General features: G+C 50.3%; 5 protein-coding genes across 5 annotated transcripts; 2 read left to right on the top strand and 3 right to left on the bottom strand.

The window, feature by feature from the left end:
* Nucleotides 1–680: 680 nt before the first annotated feature.
* Nucleotides 681–3,092, bottom strand: LTR84_003344 (uncharacterized protein; the record flags this gene model as incomplete). Its single annotated transcript, XM_064846932.1, has 1 exon — nucleotides 681–3,092. One exon carries the CDS (start codon nucleotides 3,090–3,092, stop codon nucleotides 681–683), a length of 2,412 nt encoding a protein of 803 aa, XP_064705285.1.
* A 1,279-nt stretch (nucleotides 3,093–4,371) lies between these two features.
* On the bottom strand, nucleotides 4,372–6,096 carry LTR84_003343 (uncharacterized protein; the record flags this gene model as incomplete). Its single annotated transcript, XM_064846931.1, has 5 exons — nucleotides 4,372–5,109; nucleotides 5,163–5,297; nucleotides 5,343–5,791; nucleotides 5,841–5,985; nucleotides 6,037–6,096. 5 exons carry the CDS (start codon nucleotides 6,094–6,096, stop codon nucleotides 4,372–4,374), a joined length of 1,527 nt encoding a protein of 508 aa, XP_064705284.1.
* Nucleotides 6,097–7,364: 1,268 nt separating this feature from the next.
* On the bottom strand, nucleotides 7,365–8,231 carry LTR84_003342 (uncharacterized protein; the record flags this gene model as incomplete). The annotated part of the gene is made up of 1 exon (XM_064846930.1): nucleotides 7,365–8,231. The coding sequence occupies one exon, from the start codon at nucleotides 8,229–8,231 to the stop codon at nucleotides 7,365–7,367; it is 867 nt and encodes a 288-aa protein (XP_064705283.1).
* Nucleotides 8,232–9,766: 1,535 nt separating this feature from the next.
* LTR84_003341 (uncharacterized protein) lies at nucleotides 9,767–11,104 on the top strand (the record flags this gene model as incomplete). The annotated part of the gene is made up of 2 exons (XM_064846929.1): nucleotides 9,767–10,502; nucleotides 10,563–11,104. The coding sequence occupies 2 exons, from the start codon at nucleotides 9,767–9,769 to the stop codon at nucleotides 11,102–11,104; spliced, it is 1,278 nt and encodes a 425-aa protein (XP_064705282.1).
* Nucleotides 11,105–13,500: 2,396 nt separating this feature from the next.
* Nucleotides 13,501–14,935, top strand: LTR84_003340 (uncharacterized protein; the record flags this gene model as incomplete). Its single annotated transcript, XM_064846928.1, has 3 exons — nucleotides 13,501–14,042; nucleotides 14,097–14,491; nucleotides 14,547–14,935. The coding sequence occupies 3 exons, from the start codon at nucleotides 13,501–13,503 to the stop codon at nucleotides 14,933–14,935; spliced, it is 1,326 nt and encodes a 441-aa protein (XP_064705281.1).
* Between the last annotated feature and the right edge of the window lie 1,012 nt (nucleotides 14,936–15,947).

The raw sequence follows: 15,947 nt of genomic DNA, 5'->3' as shown, positions 1-15,947 counted from the left end.
TACAGAACAATATCTTCGACGTCATCCGTATGGGATGAACCCTGAGCAATCTTGCTAATCGATCCCAGCACCATGGGCAGCCGCCAGACCTGAGTCACCAGTATATGGCCGCTTGCGATCCACAATCACTTGGCACACGACAATTCCTACAAGCTCTCGGGACGGCCACCGTCTAGCAGCACTCTCTCTCAACCTTCGCCCTACTCGCAAGTGTGCTTTTGTAGCATCAACCAGAGCGCGCTTCAGTGGCAAAGACGCAACGAAGATCCAGCACAAGCCACAATTGAAGGCTTCCCCTGGCTAACCAATCACCCCAAAGCCACAAAGTGATGAGTGTCGATGCTCAATATCTTCAAGAAGTAACCACGACGGACGTAAAAGCCGATTTCGTTAATCGGTCGTCCCACTTCAGGAAACACAACCCATCGGCAGAATTGAAAACATCTGTGACGACACGAATTCTCACGAGGAATGAAGGGATGAAAAAGGGCGTCTCGATGGCGGTTGTGGACGCAGACATCAACGGATGTCGACGAGAAAAGCACATGCTCATTCCGGGTATCTATCCTACATAGAAACACCACTGGCTTATTTTATCTCCGGCCAGTTAAAAACCCAACCCATGCATCCTGGTCCGTATATACTTTTCTTTAGTGGCACATTTCCCAAGATTGGGACCTTCAACCGCCCTTCATCGAGCCGCGCTGCGCGACCATCTCCTCCTCATCGGCGGCGGCGGCAGCAGCAGCTTCATCATCCTCCTTCTCCATGTCCTTCCCAGTTCTCGGCTTCGACCGGCCGGCACGACTATTCTGCAAAGGTGCGGAATCCTCCAACCCGGCCGCACCTGCTCCGTCATCTTTCTTCCGATTATCGCCGTGATTGTCATTCGACTCGAGGACCGAGTGCTCGCCAGGGACTTTGCCCTGCCCGCTCTCTTCAATATGGCCGTGCTCGACCGTGTCGTCGTGGTCATGCCCGGAATTCTTGGCCTCGACGGGCTTCCCGTTCTGGTCGAAGCGGACGCCGTTTCCGACGCGGCGGTCGCCGAACTGCACGAAATTGTCCCCATCTTTGGACCCCTCTCCGGTGCCGTGCGAGTCTGCATTTTTGGATGTTGGAGGACCCTTGCTGCGTTGCCAACCGGTCTTGAACACTTTGCTGCCCGTGATGTCGAAGACAGGTAGCGGATGGGCTTCGGTGTTGAAGACGACTTTATCGAGCGGGAAGAAGTCGTCCTCCGAGAAGAGCAGGTAGAAGTATTTGAGCGTCTCGGCGAGCCAGAAGCTCTCCATGTTGTCGCGGCGCTTGCGCTCTTTTACTGGGTTCTCCATCACCGTGTCGAGTGAGCTGTACGCATACACCTTGCCGTGCACTTCGTCGACCACTTTCGTGTGTTCGCGGAAGGCTTCAAACATCTCCCAGCCCCACTGGCGGTATTTCGGATTCTTGGTGATGCGCCACATGTAGAAGAGCGACTCAACGGTCTCGGGCCGCTGAAGGTTGTGCACGTCCATGTCGTGGATGTCGTAGTCGGAGCGCCAGTCGGCTGTGAGATTGTCAGACAGTTCTGCAGATACAGGTTGTGTCCATGTCGCATCGAGGTGGCCCTGCCATTGGCGGGGAGGGTTGTCGACGTGAAAGTAAGAGATTTCGGGCGCGAGACCTGTCGGTGTGACTTTGTACATGCCCCAGCATGTTTTCATGAGTTCTTCTGCGAGCTGCAGGTCCTCGTCGTTTTTCTTGCTCCATTTGCTGCCTAGTCTTTTCTTTGCCTGCTCCACAGTCTGTCCGCCAGTGACTGCGAGGGCGATTGTCCCCGGCATGAAGCATACAAGGTGATCCATTTTAGGAGTCAAGACGCCGTGGAGGCCGCTGGGCCGCTCAGCAAGGATAGTTAGCGACGATTTGGCCGAGTATGTAATCAAATGTTTCTTGACCCCCTCCAATGCTTCCTCCCACATGTCCTGATAGATTGTCTCAACACCACCGGTCTGAAGATATTGTTTGATTAGATATTCGTAGTAGCTGTCCCCTCGAGATCCAAGACGGATGTTATCGCCCCGAAATTCACCAGTAGCTGGGTAGATGAAAATGGGGAGTAAGCCATCTTCCCGCTTTTGCGACTCGATTGCTTTGATCACAAGTTCCGCTCGGTCCCAGTAGACTGGCTCGCCAGTGACTTTGGAGAGATACTTCATCTCCAATTGTAAGGTTGCAGCCTCGGCTGTGGATGAGGCTCCGCTGTCGAGGTGGTTGATCAGGCCTTGAGATGTGTTGAGATTAATGGATGAGTATGGTATTCCTGATGGAGAGTCGTAAGCTCCAAGCAGACGATCAGCCAGATCAGTGGCCTTTTCAATATATAGATCCTCCCCTGGTTGATTGAAATCGTCGTCTCGTTGAGGTGCAAGAGTCGGAAAGCTGGTGGATAGATAGTAGGCAGACAACAATCCTCCAAGCATTCGAATGGTCGTTTCAAAAGTATTAACATCATGGTCTGCGTTATAGTTGAGTGAAGTGGAGATCCACTCCCTCGCGGTTGCAACTTGAGAAGTCAAGTTCATCATAATGGCCGTGTCCAGGGCATCAACAATGATCCATCCCATGCCGCCTTGAACCATGTTTTTGCCCTTCCGTGACAGGGGATGGTATTCATCCAAACCCCATGCATATTTCTCATAACCCTCCCAGGTTGTTAGAAAGACCTCCTTCACCGCCTCCCTCTGCACCGACCAGTCCTCGCCGAAATGTCGGTGCTCCGCGGCATCGAAAAACTGCCCTTTGGGACCACCGAAAGACAAGAAGCCGGTCCACCAAAGAACGAATATTCCCGTCAAGCCCAACAGACCCTGGACCCTCTTCCTCTGCAGCAGCGAGGGCCGCCGACTGGCTGGAAAATGTGGCTTGTCTTTGTACATGGGGAGGTCTCGCTGCTCGCTGAAGATGTCGTTGATTTTCGAGGTGACTGCATCCGCAACGCCTCCTTTCGTCGTATGGCCATTACTCTGTTTCGACCGCCAGTAGGAATCTTCTTGTGATCTTTGTGAACTCGAAAACGACGGCGCATTCTGCGGCACTTGGAAGGACATCGAAGGGAAATGAGATTTGGGAGGGTGTGGGCGGACCAGCCGAGGAGTTCGAAGCCAGAGCGAAACTAACTAGAAAAGCACACGCGTGTAGGTTGGATGGGTGTGAGAGCCCAGGCACGATTGCGCAGTAGCGCTGCCGTCTTTGGTTCGAACAAGCACACAATCGCTGATTACAAAAGATACTGAATGCAAGGAGATATTGTATATTTTATAGAAAGTTGTGGATGATGTTTGGATCCAACGGAATTGCAATGAAGGGACACTTTGGTCGCAGGCCAGGAGGATCAGGCACGTGATCAGACCTCATTTTGGCCCCCAACTTTAAGCCTTGCCGAGCGATTAGTTCTGATCCCCATGAAATCTGAAGGCTTAGGCCTACGCGGGATGTATGTTCCGTAGATATCCTCTGAATGGTTGGTTTTATTCATGGAGAATTCATCAAGCAGTCTCAACAAGGTGAGTGCTGGACAAGTTGCGATCACGTGATCTTGAGAATACCCATTTGTCCCAACATAACATCTATAGGACCTATGTGTGGACAGATTCGTCAAATTAGAATGATGGAGGATAAAGTGATCTGACCGTATGTAGTCTGTTTATCCCGCTACATTTGTGTGGTGGAGCGGTGGACACCCAGCAAATAGTTCTAGAATGTTTCCGATTTTACTATCGATTGGGTCAAGTTCTGGAGATTAACACAGGCATGGTGCAAAGCTTGGAACAAGCGTAACATCGTGTATGCGTTAACGAACAACAATTGGATAAATTTGTGCCGCAATTCTCTTTTAAGTTGCAGAAGAAGCTGGAGCAAGTGGCAACACACATGCTCGTGACTGCAAGTCTTGCCTCGTGGCTTCACTCCGAAGAGGGCGTTGGTCATATAATAGCAATATGATAGTCAAGAGCCACAATGCGTTGACTTCTGATTCATGATACAGGTCAGACAGTGTAAATGAGTGTTGGGTTGTCCCGAGCATGATTATGACAAAAGGTCGCGACGGTCGCAAGGCTGCCATGTCAGGGGGCCATTCTTCCCCCAAGCCAGGACCGCGGTGTGGGGTAACTCCCAGGCTTAAGCTCGGCCGCCACCTTTTCAGGACTTTGAACCCCACAATTCTCAACGGCCTTTGTCGACGAGTGGCATGAGAAGATAAGCTGCAAGTAGCCTGAGAATGACAAAAGCAGGATCGAACAGGACCGACCTGTTCAGAAGGAAGTCTGAACCGGCCAGGTTTAGGGAAGATGTCCTGTGGGTGCGGTCTTGAACAGTTGACTCGGCTCAACGAAAGTCGCCGCTTGCCCAGGCTTGCTTGAGAACAATCGCTCTTTGAAGACCCAATGGACCACCAATATAGTCAAGCATCTGCAACGCCGATTCTATTTGCTCTGGCGTCGCGTATCCGCATCGAAGAAGTACTCCAATGGGCCAGAGCAGCGCAAATCCACTGGTACCAATGCCCGAAACAGGTAGATTCCATTTGGCGTCACCTTTTCCAAGGCAGTATGGGAAACTTGCCACTATGTCTTCAAGCATAGTGGTGATTGTCGATTTTGCTCTTTGGAGAGCGTTGTCTGCTTCCAAATGCATATAACCTGTCTTGAACAGGGACCGGCAGCACTTTATTATTGACAGCGATAAGGAGATTCTGGCACATCTGACCAGGTTCCAGTCGTTAGCAACAGCCAGTGTCTCATAGACGTAGAATGGCCGAGCCCAGCCCGAAAGCGGTGCATTTACTGTCTGATAAAGGTAGAGAGACTCATCCGTGCCTGGCCAGATATGGGCTTGGTCATCAATTCGCTCTCCAAGCATTATCAGGTCGTGTAAGTCTACCGCTTGGGTCTCGACCTCGGTGTGCTCAGTGCGTTCCAGCACGGTATCGCTGTAATTGTTGAACTGGATCACCTTGAGGTTAATCTGCACAACCACAGTGCTCGGGTCGTATTTATTGAGGGTTTCGAAGATCTCAATCGTACGAGGCGAAGGCAGAGTACGAGTTCTCATATGCTTAACCACCTGAAGGAGTCAATCTGGACGCACCAATTCAAGATTAGGTGGAGTGTTCTCACAATTTGTGTCGCTACTGCAAGATCCAATGCGTACTCTTGAGACTCGGAGTCAATATCACGGGATCTGAGATCTAGTAATGCTTCATAGCCTGCGATATGAGATCCGTGGGCAATCATCGTGTCCCCACTGATATACTGACGAACATTAACCAGGTTCATCCCTTTCCAAGAGTGGCTTACTTCAAAAAGGGTCAAAATAAACAGCGAGCACAGCGTGGTATCATTTGTCGCGGTTTTGGGGTTCTCGATAGCTTTTTGTACTGCCACTAGTGCCTGAACATGGCTTCGACGAGCTTGAAATATGGCTTCATGATCCGTCAATTTTCGCACCGCGTTCGCATCTGTGGCTGCACTGACAGCCAACTGAAGGGGTGAGTCCGAGGTCGAACCACGATATAGCCTGGGCAAGAATGTCAGTAGTCCTTGCTTAGAGTCTCGTCCCAATGATGTTGTGAACAAGTTGATGAACAAAGGTAGCGCCAAGTGTGTCCACGGCTGCTGCAATGGCTGGAAGAACGGCATATCGATAGTTTCGCTTGAGCTCTCTCGCGTTCTGTGCGATGGACTCGAGGATGAATCATCGTCCGATAGAGGGCCATAGATTGGCAATATCAAGGCCCCCTCGTTTTCTGCTCAAGTCAGATGGGGAAATTCGGTCTTGGATTATCCGAAGCTCACGGTTGGTATGGTGATTGGCAGCGTCTGAGTGATCTCGTTCACGAATTTTGACGTACTTGAACGATATCTCGCTTTCGGATCTATACCCGGGACAGACTTTTCCAACCCTGGTACATCGATTGCACTGTGGCTTTGTCTCATCACACTATTACAATCAGCACGTTGGGGTTAGAGTTTCCGATCGTAAGTTGCGTACCTTGACCTTTTTCCGACGACATGCAAAACAACCCCGACTTGGATGACCGGGGTAAACCATCTTTCGAGCTTTGCTTTAGCTTGCACACTTCCTCTCGAGCAAAACGGCATAGGTTCTGAGTTTGGACTTCTCTTGAACCTCAACCCAGCATTGCACTGAACCGAGATTAGTAGGCGAACGGTTTGGAGAACCCACTTGAATCCACGGCTCGGATAGCGATAGAGTTTGAACTTTGATTCTCAGATCCAGGCCTTGCTGGGCCTAGCTGCGTGGTTGGAGAGAGGTATAGTATGTGATGATCATGTTCTGTGAACTTCCGGCCACTGCTGAAAGCAACTGGGAAATGAAAGTTATATGAGGTTCTTGGTCCTCCAGGCACGATCAAGCTAGTTATGTTGAACACGAGATCGACCCGATCTGAAAAGTGGCTTCCCTGTACCACATCATTGATTTGGCACCCGGTTGGTCAAAAATCTCTGGGCATGAAGCCAGCCAGCCGTATCTCATATCTCATCTCGTATAACACGAATTCTCGTCTGATAGCGCATAGCCGAAGAAGGCCTATTTCGCGCATTTTGGGAATGCTGTCAGGCTTCCGAGGAGATGGATTTGACCAATGGCTGCTCGAGTCGAGAAGCAAGTCATTCGTTGGTGCATGCAGCCTTGCCACAGCCAGTGATATGAGTCGTCGCCTTTTCAGGCATATATTATCATGTTCAAAGATAGTCGTGTACAGGGTGGGGCGTATTGATGCTCGAAATGAGCACCTGCCTTCCAGACAAAGATTGGCAAAAGTCGGCTGGTGACGATGATGCAGCACTTCAGGGTTACCTTAACATCGAATGTGACCGTTAGGTGCGTTTACTAAAGCAGGCAAAGATAGATCAACGACTGACCTCAGTGATCTAATCTCTTTGTGCATACATTTAGCGGTTTGGTCTAGATTAAGTTCGTAGTGTACATCTGGCATGTGGCAATCTGCTTGTAGCCAAGTGCCTCTTGATCTCTCCTTCTGGCCCTTTCGCGAGATCGTGATGTCCAATATCTCAGTAATGGCAATCCCGTCTAAAGCTGCCAGTATATCCATACGATTTCCATGAGATACATCTTTCCACAAATGATTTCCGAGGTCTTGTTGTTTACCCCGTTCTGCTTTCTATCCCATGATGGTGTTGAGTGTGTGATGATAGCTGCGCTTTTCCTGTCCAAAACATTCTGTTAAAGGTTGTGGGTGACACGAGATAGACTGTGGCGCTCGAGGTTCCAGATCAATAGCAACACCCTGATCATGGCTACGCAGGCCCGGCACAGCTTTCTCAGGAAATGCTTCAAGGTTGGTCAATTCTCCGACAGACATTGGGGCAAACCGTTCCCCACTCTTGGATATCATCCGCTGCCTTTCGTATTTCATCCTTGTAAGCCGTCTCACTAGGGAAGGAGATGTAGCGTCTAACGGCACACCATGGGCAGCGATGCCCAGATGTATTACACCTGTCGAGGAAGTTGAAAATATCGAGCCAGTTCAGATCACGTCTGTCAAATTCTATGGACTGAGCGATCTTGGCCTCCCAGTATTTCTGATCGCACGGGACGTGAACGAAACATGCTCGACAGAGACGTAGAGTGCGCGGTATCCACGCTTTCCGTTCCAGTAATCTGAAAAGTCCGTCTTTGTCCCGGTAGCCCCGCCAGGGTGACATTACACCTGGTTTGCTCGCCACTTGTCCCATGGTCTTACATGTCAGGGCTAGGCATACCTGGAAGTACGGGACCTTCACTTGCTGGAAGATCTTTGTGAGGAGCTCGACAGGAAGAGTGAGGATTGGAGTCTCCTCCCATTGCGATTGCAAGGGTGTCACTTTTGTCTCACTGCCGGTGATCACTTTGACGGTGGCCCGGTTGTTTTGGCTGTTGTCGTTGGGATTGAAGAGGACGGAGTGTGGGATGAAGAATGGGTTGTATGGATCCGTACGAGACGATTTGATGCCGGACTTGTATTTAGATTCACCTAAGCCAGAGACTTTGCGCTTAGTTTCGGTAGAGGAAGTGAATTGTGTGTCGAAGACGTCGTGTGTCCACAATCCTCCAATGCTGACATCAGGGTCGACTGCAACCCTCTGAAACGTTTCACGCATGCTGAAGATGTCATTGTTGAAGCCGGTGGTACCGCCGCCACCGGCTAGCATGCGCGACATTGTGAGGAGGAGGGGAGCGGATCAAGGACTCGCGGAGGCTGAAATTTTGCTGAGTTGAAGATCTTAGCGCTCGCTTCGCGATATGTCTGTGCGACTGAGATTCAATTTGGTTATTCGTTGCGTGACTCGGAGCGAGGAGCTACGAGTACAGGCAGGCAGGCGAACCACTCTCGGGCATGGGGAACTTTTCGTGGGGAAATGCTGAGTGAGGGGCAACAAAAAAACAATGCCAAGACCGAGGTCATCATCATCGAGTCATGTTCGGTGATGCTGGTCTCAGAGGACTGACTCGTCCGTCGCTCATCTCGGACTCATTCCTGCACTACATGTTGCCTACAGTTACATACTAAGGCTATAGACAAAGCAGCGTGTTGGTGGAGATCGACCAATCGACTTACTCTGAATTAAATTTCACCAGAGGAACTGGTGACCTCGTGAGGCCAAGTATTGAGACGCTTTTGACCTGACTCATATATTTTTGTGAGTTTTATTTGACAAACATGCACCCTGGACAAAGAACTTGAGACAATCTTCTGGAGGGGATCGCTCTCATGTCGACGAGGTAGAGCTCTATTATTCTACGAGGCTGCGGTACACTCTCACACCGATTACCAAGTGACATAAACAGTGTCACTAAGAGCAAGTGGCAAGATCTCATCGACCGGTGCTTAGAGCGGAATCACGACCATCAATGTGCTGACAACGGATGATTAAGGTGGACATGATCCTCTTTCTAGCCTAAGGCTGGACACGAAACCCGCATAGATATCGTGCGAGTAAGTTGCATGCTGCTTTTAGTGCCCGCGCAGCTTGTGAGCTCCTTTCAACCTTTTGGGTGGCCTAAATGAAAAGGCTTTCGAGTTTTCGATTACATTGCAACCTACCTATTTCATTCAAGGAGGCGCAAGGCTACGCGCCGATTTGGGTACCACATAGATACCTTTAGCCTATGTGGAGCTGGCCCTCAGCACTCAACCAATCAACGGCCACAGAAACAATGCCCAATTCTGCAATGCATCGCCGTTTGAAAGGATATCTGGAGCTGCCCTCTAGCTTTATTGGTTCTTCGCCAACGCTAGAAGACCCGCTGGTTCGAATGTGCTGATTTCACTTCTGAAAATGGCGTTGACTTTTAGGCCCATTGATTCGTTTTCAAGATGTGAAAGACCATCAATGATCCGCATGTTGGCCCTTCATGCTCACCGGAAGTAAGGATCTTGGTGAGTTGATTTGGAAACCTTACGGCAGTATGGCCCAGTATTAGTCACTCAATCCTGGAGCAAGGATTGAGATTTTTATCGACCAAGCCGCCAGCTACTCCATGACTGGACATCGATAACTGTGAAGTCAGAAAAGTGCAAGGCTAGACCTTAGTGATGGCTAGTCTGAGCTCTAGACTGACTGCTGCTTTGGTCGCTGAGCATGAGGTGCTAGCGGCGAGTGGATAGTATGTTATATAAGGTATCGGAGTGTTCTGTGTCTCTTGCAGGTTTCCATCCTGCACCGCTTCCCTCACATCTTTCGCTCACACTGCCATGGTGTCCCGCTCTATGGCAGATCGTTTTGTCTTCATGTTAGCAGACGAATCTCGAGAAACAATCCCTCCGCCCTACCCAGGTCCTTACACGGGGCATTCAGGTGCAATCGATCCTCTGAATTCACGACAACCTTACCTAAAGAGGGCCATCTCGACCGAAAAGATGCGACTTCCACAGAGACATGGGGAACAACCCGGCTTCTTCCACCAATATGGAGGTGTGTGGCGAGCCTTGCCTGCCGTCCTGGCTGTGATAATATGGTCGACACAGATGATATACTTTTTTTTCTGGTTCACATCACGCCCAGCCAATGATGATGGGTCATGGCATAGAATTGGAGCATCATATGCGGCATGGCCATTCATATCATGTATCGGCGCAGAGCGGGAACTATGCTTCAAGCTTGCCAGCATCATTGTGGCTTGTCTGCTCTGGATAACATTTGGGATCGATTATTTCATCGGACGAAAAGCCCCAGTAGGAAAATGGTTCCGCCTGGCTAAAACGGTGTTTGCCAGCGTATCTTCGGTCTTCCTAATTGCACTGGCATTTTCGAGCGTCAATGGACAGCGAAACAATCATCTCATCTTCACCAGTTTCCAAATTATCCTCATGGCTTTTGCCAAGGTCTCTGACTGGTATCTGAATCGGGCCATGAGGGAGTGGCTCCCCAACAATCGGCATCTGCAAATTTCCAAGGCGTGGAAGAGAGTTGCGGCATCCATTGCACTACGTAAGTAACCCTTTCCCTGTATCAGAGATGTTCAGACCCCGAACTAACATTGGATAATAGCTGCTGGGTTACTCGTCATGTGTGGGATTTATGGCTGCACTGCCAAGTTTGTGAATGATACGGTCATCTTCACCAGTCAATGCTGGTCGTTAGTAAGCTTTGCTGCAACAGCCGAGTGGACACTGAGTTGCCTATGGATGATATTCGTTGGTACAGTTGCGTACGACAACTACCATCTTGAGGATACCGTATACCAACTTCTGACGACGCCTGCCCCACTAAATCCTAAAAGGAGCAAACTCGCCTTCTGGATCCGTCGGCGTAAGGACGACCGAAGAAGGAACGACCTCGAGGACGAGAGCGAAGGATTGGAGGCATTGAGACTCTCAAATGCGGGACAGATTGTCGATCCGGATAGACCGAATGTCTCTGAGCGAAACTCGTTCGCAGAAAGTATCGACGAGAGGAGAGCAGAAGTGTACAGTCCCTTGGAGCACCAAGGGCGGACTTGGTTGCCCTCAACACCAGCCATGACAGAACCAGGATCAGGAAACCGTGGGTATCAACATGTGAGCCATGCACCTGATCTAGAGGATCTGTGAGCTGTGGTTTGCGGTAAGCCTTGGACGGTTTATCGAGTAAGAATAGCATGCGCTGTACGCAAACTGCACTAGACCCTCCACAACTCGACACATATTGAGGAGTCCGGCTAGGAAGGGGACAAGCTTCCGCTATCAGAATGTCGAGCAACTGCCATCGCAGACACTTGCATAAGACTAGATCACCTGCTGGGCCAACCAAATATTCCTCTAACCAGATCGAGGTCGTCCCGGAGGAGAATTTCATACGGCCGCGCAATCGAGGCAACAACCCTTTTTTGTGATTGAACAGATTCTGCCGGGGTTAGCAAAATCTAAGCATTTGAAAGACAACGAGCGTAGCCTGGCGAAGCTCTTATTTTTGGGCGGACAGTCCACCATCGGAAAGATTCGCAAGGCATGATTGTATGCGTTGACCATATTACGACCAATAGCTATGGTGATGTGATGCTGGACACGAAGATAGTGGATGGTGACCAACCGCTTGTCAAGCTGACGCGCCGCGCAAACGTCAACGAGGATTGCCGCCATATCTTTGAGCATTGGAAGACGGCGAAATAAGGAGGGATGTAATCAGGAGAATGGTCTACCACTCCATTGAAGATCCGGTGGCAACGACGAATGCAAATGTCTGACTACCAGGCAAAAGCAAAATGAGAGCTGACTCGCAAGGCTTGATAGTCAGAGTGGCTTCATGTGCTGTGGTCCGGCCTGGCCAGGCTGATGAGCATGCTTGGCTGAAGTTTGACCAGGAAGCACAAGCCCGCAGGGAGAAATACAATGTTAAATGATTAACGAGTCTGAAACATGGTCAAGATCAAACAAGGAGTTTGAAGCCGATCCGATATGCAGGTGCAACACCGAAAAGAGAGAAACCCTGAAAACCTGGAAGCTTGGAGGATGCGGAGGTCGCAATTACGTTTGGGAGGAGCAACGGGTGGCCAAACCGATCAAGTCAGCAGCAAGAGGCGACAAGCCTAGACGCGTATTAGACTATCAGGCCCCCAAGCAGGTTGAGAGCCGCAGTCCGAGTCAGTGGCTGGTCTTGGCGTTTGGAAGAAGCAGCAGGCACTTCAAGTTTGCATGCCCATTTTGCCAAGGCTGTTTCATGCCAAATATGGCTCGCTGGGTACCTGGATAGGAGCGACCATTGCCATTAGGGATAAGAGCTCTTGAGGGCTACGTACACCTCACCATGCCGTGGCGAGCTAGTGGTTACGGGCACTTGATGGTATTATTGCTCGCAAAGAAGGACTTGGGTACCTAGGTAGTGATAATAATAATTGTGGTATTCGTCCTCGCTCGGAAACAGGTTGCGGTCGGGGTACGTACTGTGCTTGGGACAGCCTCAGGCCCTGATCGACACGTGCCACTCTCCCACCTTGCAAAGATATGCTCTTTGTCCCGTGCAAGGTGGCAGATCAAGATTCAAGAACGAGAAATGCCCATGGGCAATGGTAGTTTTTCCTTGGAGAGTGGACCCGGCTTGGAACCTTGAAGTTGACGAATAAAGGCCCTGGGCACGCCTGGATCGTCATTGTGATTGGGCGACACGTCAATTAAAGAGAGTTGCGTACGCGAGGGCTCGTCCGAGGGACGCGCGGCGCCTCTACACAAAGCCTGAACTGGTAGCCGAAAGCAACTCGTCAGCTACAGCCGGGGGGAGGGTCTTTGCCCAGGCCGCCTTTGCCAGGCCTTGACCACCGAAATGCGTAGGCTTTTGCCCTCCCCAGGGGCCGTCGACTCGTGCCTGGCGTGGTCTTCAAGCTGGTCACGGTGCTGGATGAGTCTACGGATGGTCGCAATAATATACTGTCCTGCTAGGCATTCGAGTTCTGGGGTGACCACGAATCTCTGGGTCCGAGTTCAAGTTGTACTCGTAGAGTCGTAGTACGAGTACCTCCCGCCTACCGCCTCCCACTGTCCACCCAGGGCCTTTGCTAACGCAATCCTCGTCCACGTATGCACTCCGGCTCCCCCATTCTCATCCATCCCATCACTCGTCCTCACTGTCGCTCTCTTCTCTCAACTCTTTTCTTCTGCCTGGACACAACCCTTCTCTCTCTTTTAAACATCCTCACACCTGGCTTCGAAACTCCTGCATGACTTGCATCCAACTTGCATTCTGCCAGATTCCCCGCAGCACAGATCCAGATTATTCTTAGGCGATTTTTCCACCTGCATTGGTCTTGATTGTGGCGAGGCAAATCGACTCGGCTGTGCTCCGGTGACTGCGCCCGTCCAATCCACTCCAGCACAAACTCCCCTCCACTGGCATCCCCTCTGTCTAGTCCACCAAACACTCTCGACTCGACACTTACACACCTCGTCTCCTTCATTCTTGCCGTCAACAGTACTTGTGTCTTGAAATTCAAGAGCGAGACATCAACAACACAACCATGGCGAACCCTTCGCGGGAGCGCATCATTGACGACGATTTTGATTTCAGCGCTGCCGACCTGTCTAAACAATTCGAACAATTACTACGAACGAACCGATTGAATGCCCTCGAAGAACAAGCACGGGCTCCTCGATCTTCCTCCCCTCATCTCGCTCCTCAACAAAGGCCACAAACATCGTCCTCTTCCCCTTTACCACCACCAAGTCCGCTCTCTCATACTTCCGCACATGCCAGTTCTCGGCCTTCTCAACACCAACCACCCACATACACCTCATATCGAAGCCATCCCATTGTACCTTCCCCACCTCAAGATGGCGCTGCGATGAAATTCCGAAACCTCCTCCTCACCCTATCCATGACACCAACCAAGTACGAAAACCCCGGTCTTCTAGACAATGCTCTGACGCACGTGCCTATCGATCGCATATATCAAGAGGCAGAAGAAGAGCACAACCTCATGAAAGGTATGGCGGCTTCCAAAGGTGACAATGTCAAGCCCGAATGGGGCTACCAAGACTGCGTTATGAGGTCACTCCTCCGGTAAGGCACTCTCGTTGTTTGACTGCTTTCAATTTCTAACCGGTGTTTCTATAGTTGGTTCAAACGCTCATTCTTCACCTTTGTCAACAATCCTGCTTGTACAAGATGCAATGGTGCCACTATCGCCGCAGGCCAAGTCCCTCCTGTGGATGATGAAATAGTCCGTGGTGCAACGAGAGTCGAAGTCTACAGATGCACCGGTTGTGCTCGATATGAAAGGTTCCCTCGATACTCCGATGTCTGGACGTTATTGGAAACTCGACGAGGCCGTGCTGGAGAATTCGCCAACTGTTTCAGTATGTTATGTCGGGCTGCAGGTGCACGAGTCAGATGGGTTTGGAACAGTGAAGACCATGTGTGGACCGAGATCTACAGTGAACATCAAAGACGCTGGGTTCATGTTGATCCTTGTGAAGAGATGTGGGACAATCCAAGAGCCTACACTGAAGGTATGTTTTTACTCGGCACATCTTGATCTAATACGTTACTAACAGTACATCCCAGGTTGGAATCGCAAGATATCCTACTGCATCGCCTTCTCAAATGATGGCGCGACAGATGTCACTCGACGTTATGTTCGAAACACGCATTATCTCGGCCCACGAACACGATGTACAGAGGAGGTCCTGCTCTGGATCATGCAAGAGATTCGAAAACTACGACGAGAGAATATGGACAAGTCTGTCCAGCATCAACTCCGACGAGAAGACGATAGAGAGGAGCGAGAGCTTCAAGCCTACGTGATGCGGTCACTCGCTCATGATATGATCAACTCGATGCCCGGTGCTGTCACCCCCGTTCGAGGTGACGAAGTCAAAGCACCTGCGGAACGACAAGACACTACCATGCAATGGTCGAATGAACAACAGATGGATCATTCCAACCATCGGTGACGTCTATACCTCGACCATCTCTTCCCTTCACTACATCTATCTTCACCCTCTACGATAACGTCGTTATGTTTTACATCTATGATACCATTTTCTTACACAAAATAAACCCGAGGAATGTCCTTTTTGATTGACACAGCATTGCGTTGGGTTCAGGCTTCAAGCGTGAGTACAGAATTATTTTTGACAAGCTTGCTGGTCGGGGGAGTTTCAGGTCTACCTCAGCTCAGGGAAATTCGGGATTCTAGTAATCGGTCTAGATTTTTGAGGTTATGTGGGAGGCCATCCACTTTTTGCATTTACTCCACGGCTCAAGGCGGGGATCGTCACCGACACTGATATGTCTGGAAAGAACCACTTTTTTATATCACATATTTTTACGGGGAGCATGTCATACTTTGATGTGGTGCAGGACTATATTCTGCTCTATCAAAACCCGGCGTTTGATGATTTGTCACGGCCTGTATGCCTCATGTAAGAAGAGCCCAGGCGGACCCAGATATTGGGAGAGGAATTCTGATCACCTTTCTAATGTCCTGAAAACTCTATACCATCGTACCGTGCGCTTCCCGTTTCGTGTCTCCCACAATGCCCGCCACTCAAAGATATCAAAATCAATATCAATATCAATATCACAGTGACGCGTGCGGCACGGCACGAGCAGAGAAGTCCATTCTAACTACTTGCAGTGTACAGAGGTCCCTGCACACTGACTGACCGACCGTCAGGGTAGGGTAGTGCGATGATTCTGCATCTATCCATACATCTCGAGCGCAAGAGTCGAGCTGATACCTGTCTGTGTATATGTGGATAGATAGTTAGGTACCTACTCGTAGCTCAACGGAGTATTCGCCGGAGGAGACGCGCGGCTCGCTCGCTCACTCACTCACCCACTCGGGACTCTAGTCGTGGACAAATAAAGACACGATAAGATAAGATATGGATGGATGGCACATACTGTACATACATACATAGGTACGCACACATCATATGCACGCACACACATACATACGTA

Source organism: Exophiala bonariae, assembly GCF_035927105.1.
Source record: "Exophiala bonariae strain CCFEE 5792 chromosome Unknown scaffold_16, whole genome shotgun sequence".
Taxonomy (NCBI): domain Eukaryota; kingdom Fungi; phylum Ascomycota; class Eurotiomycetes; order Chaetothyriales; family Herpotrichiellaceae; genus Exophiala; species Exophiala bonariae.
The sequence above is the reverse complement of the archived record's forward strand: the minus strand, read 5'-3'. Positions and strand labels throughout refer to the sequence as shown.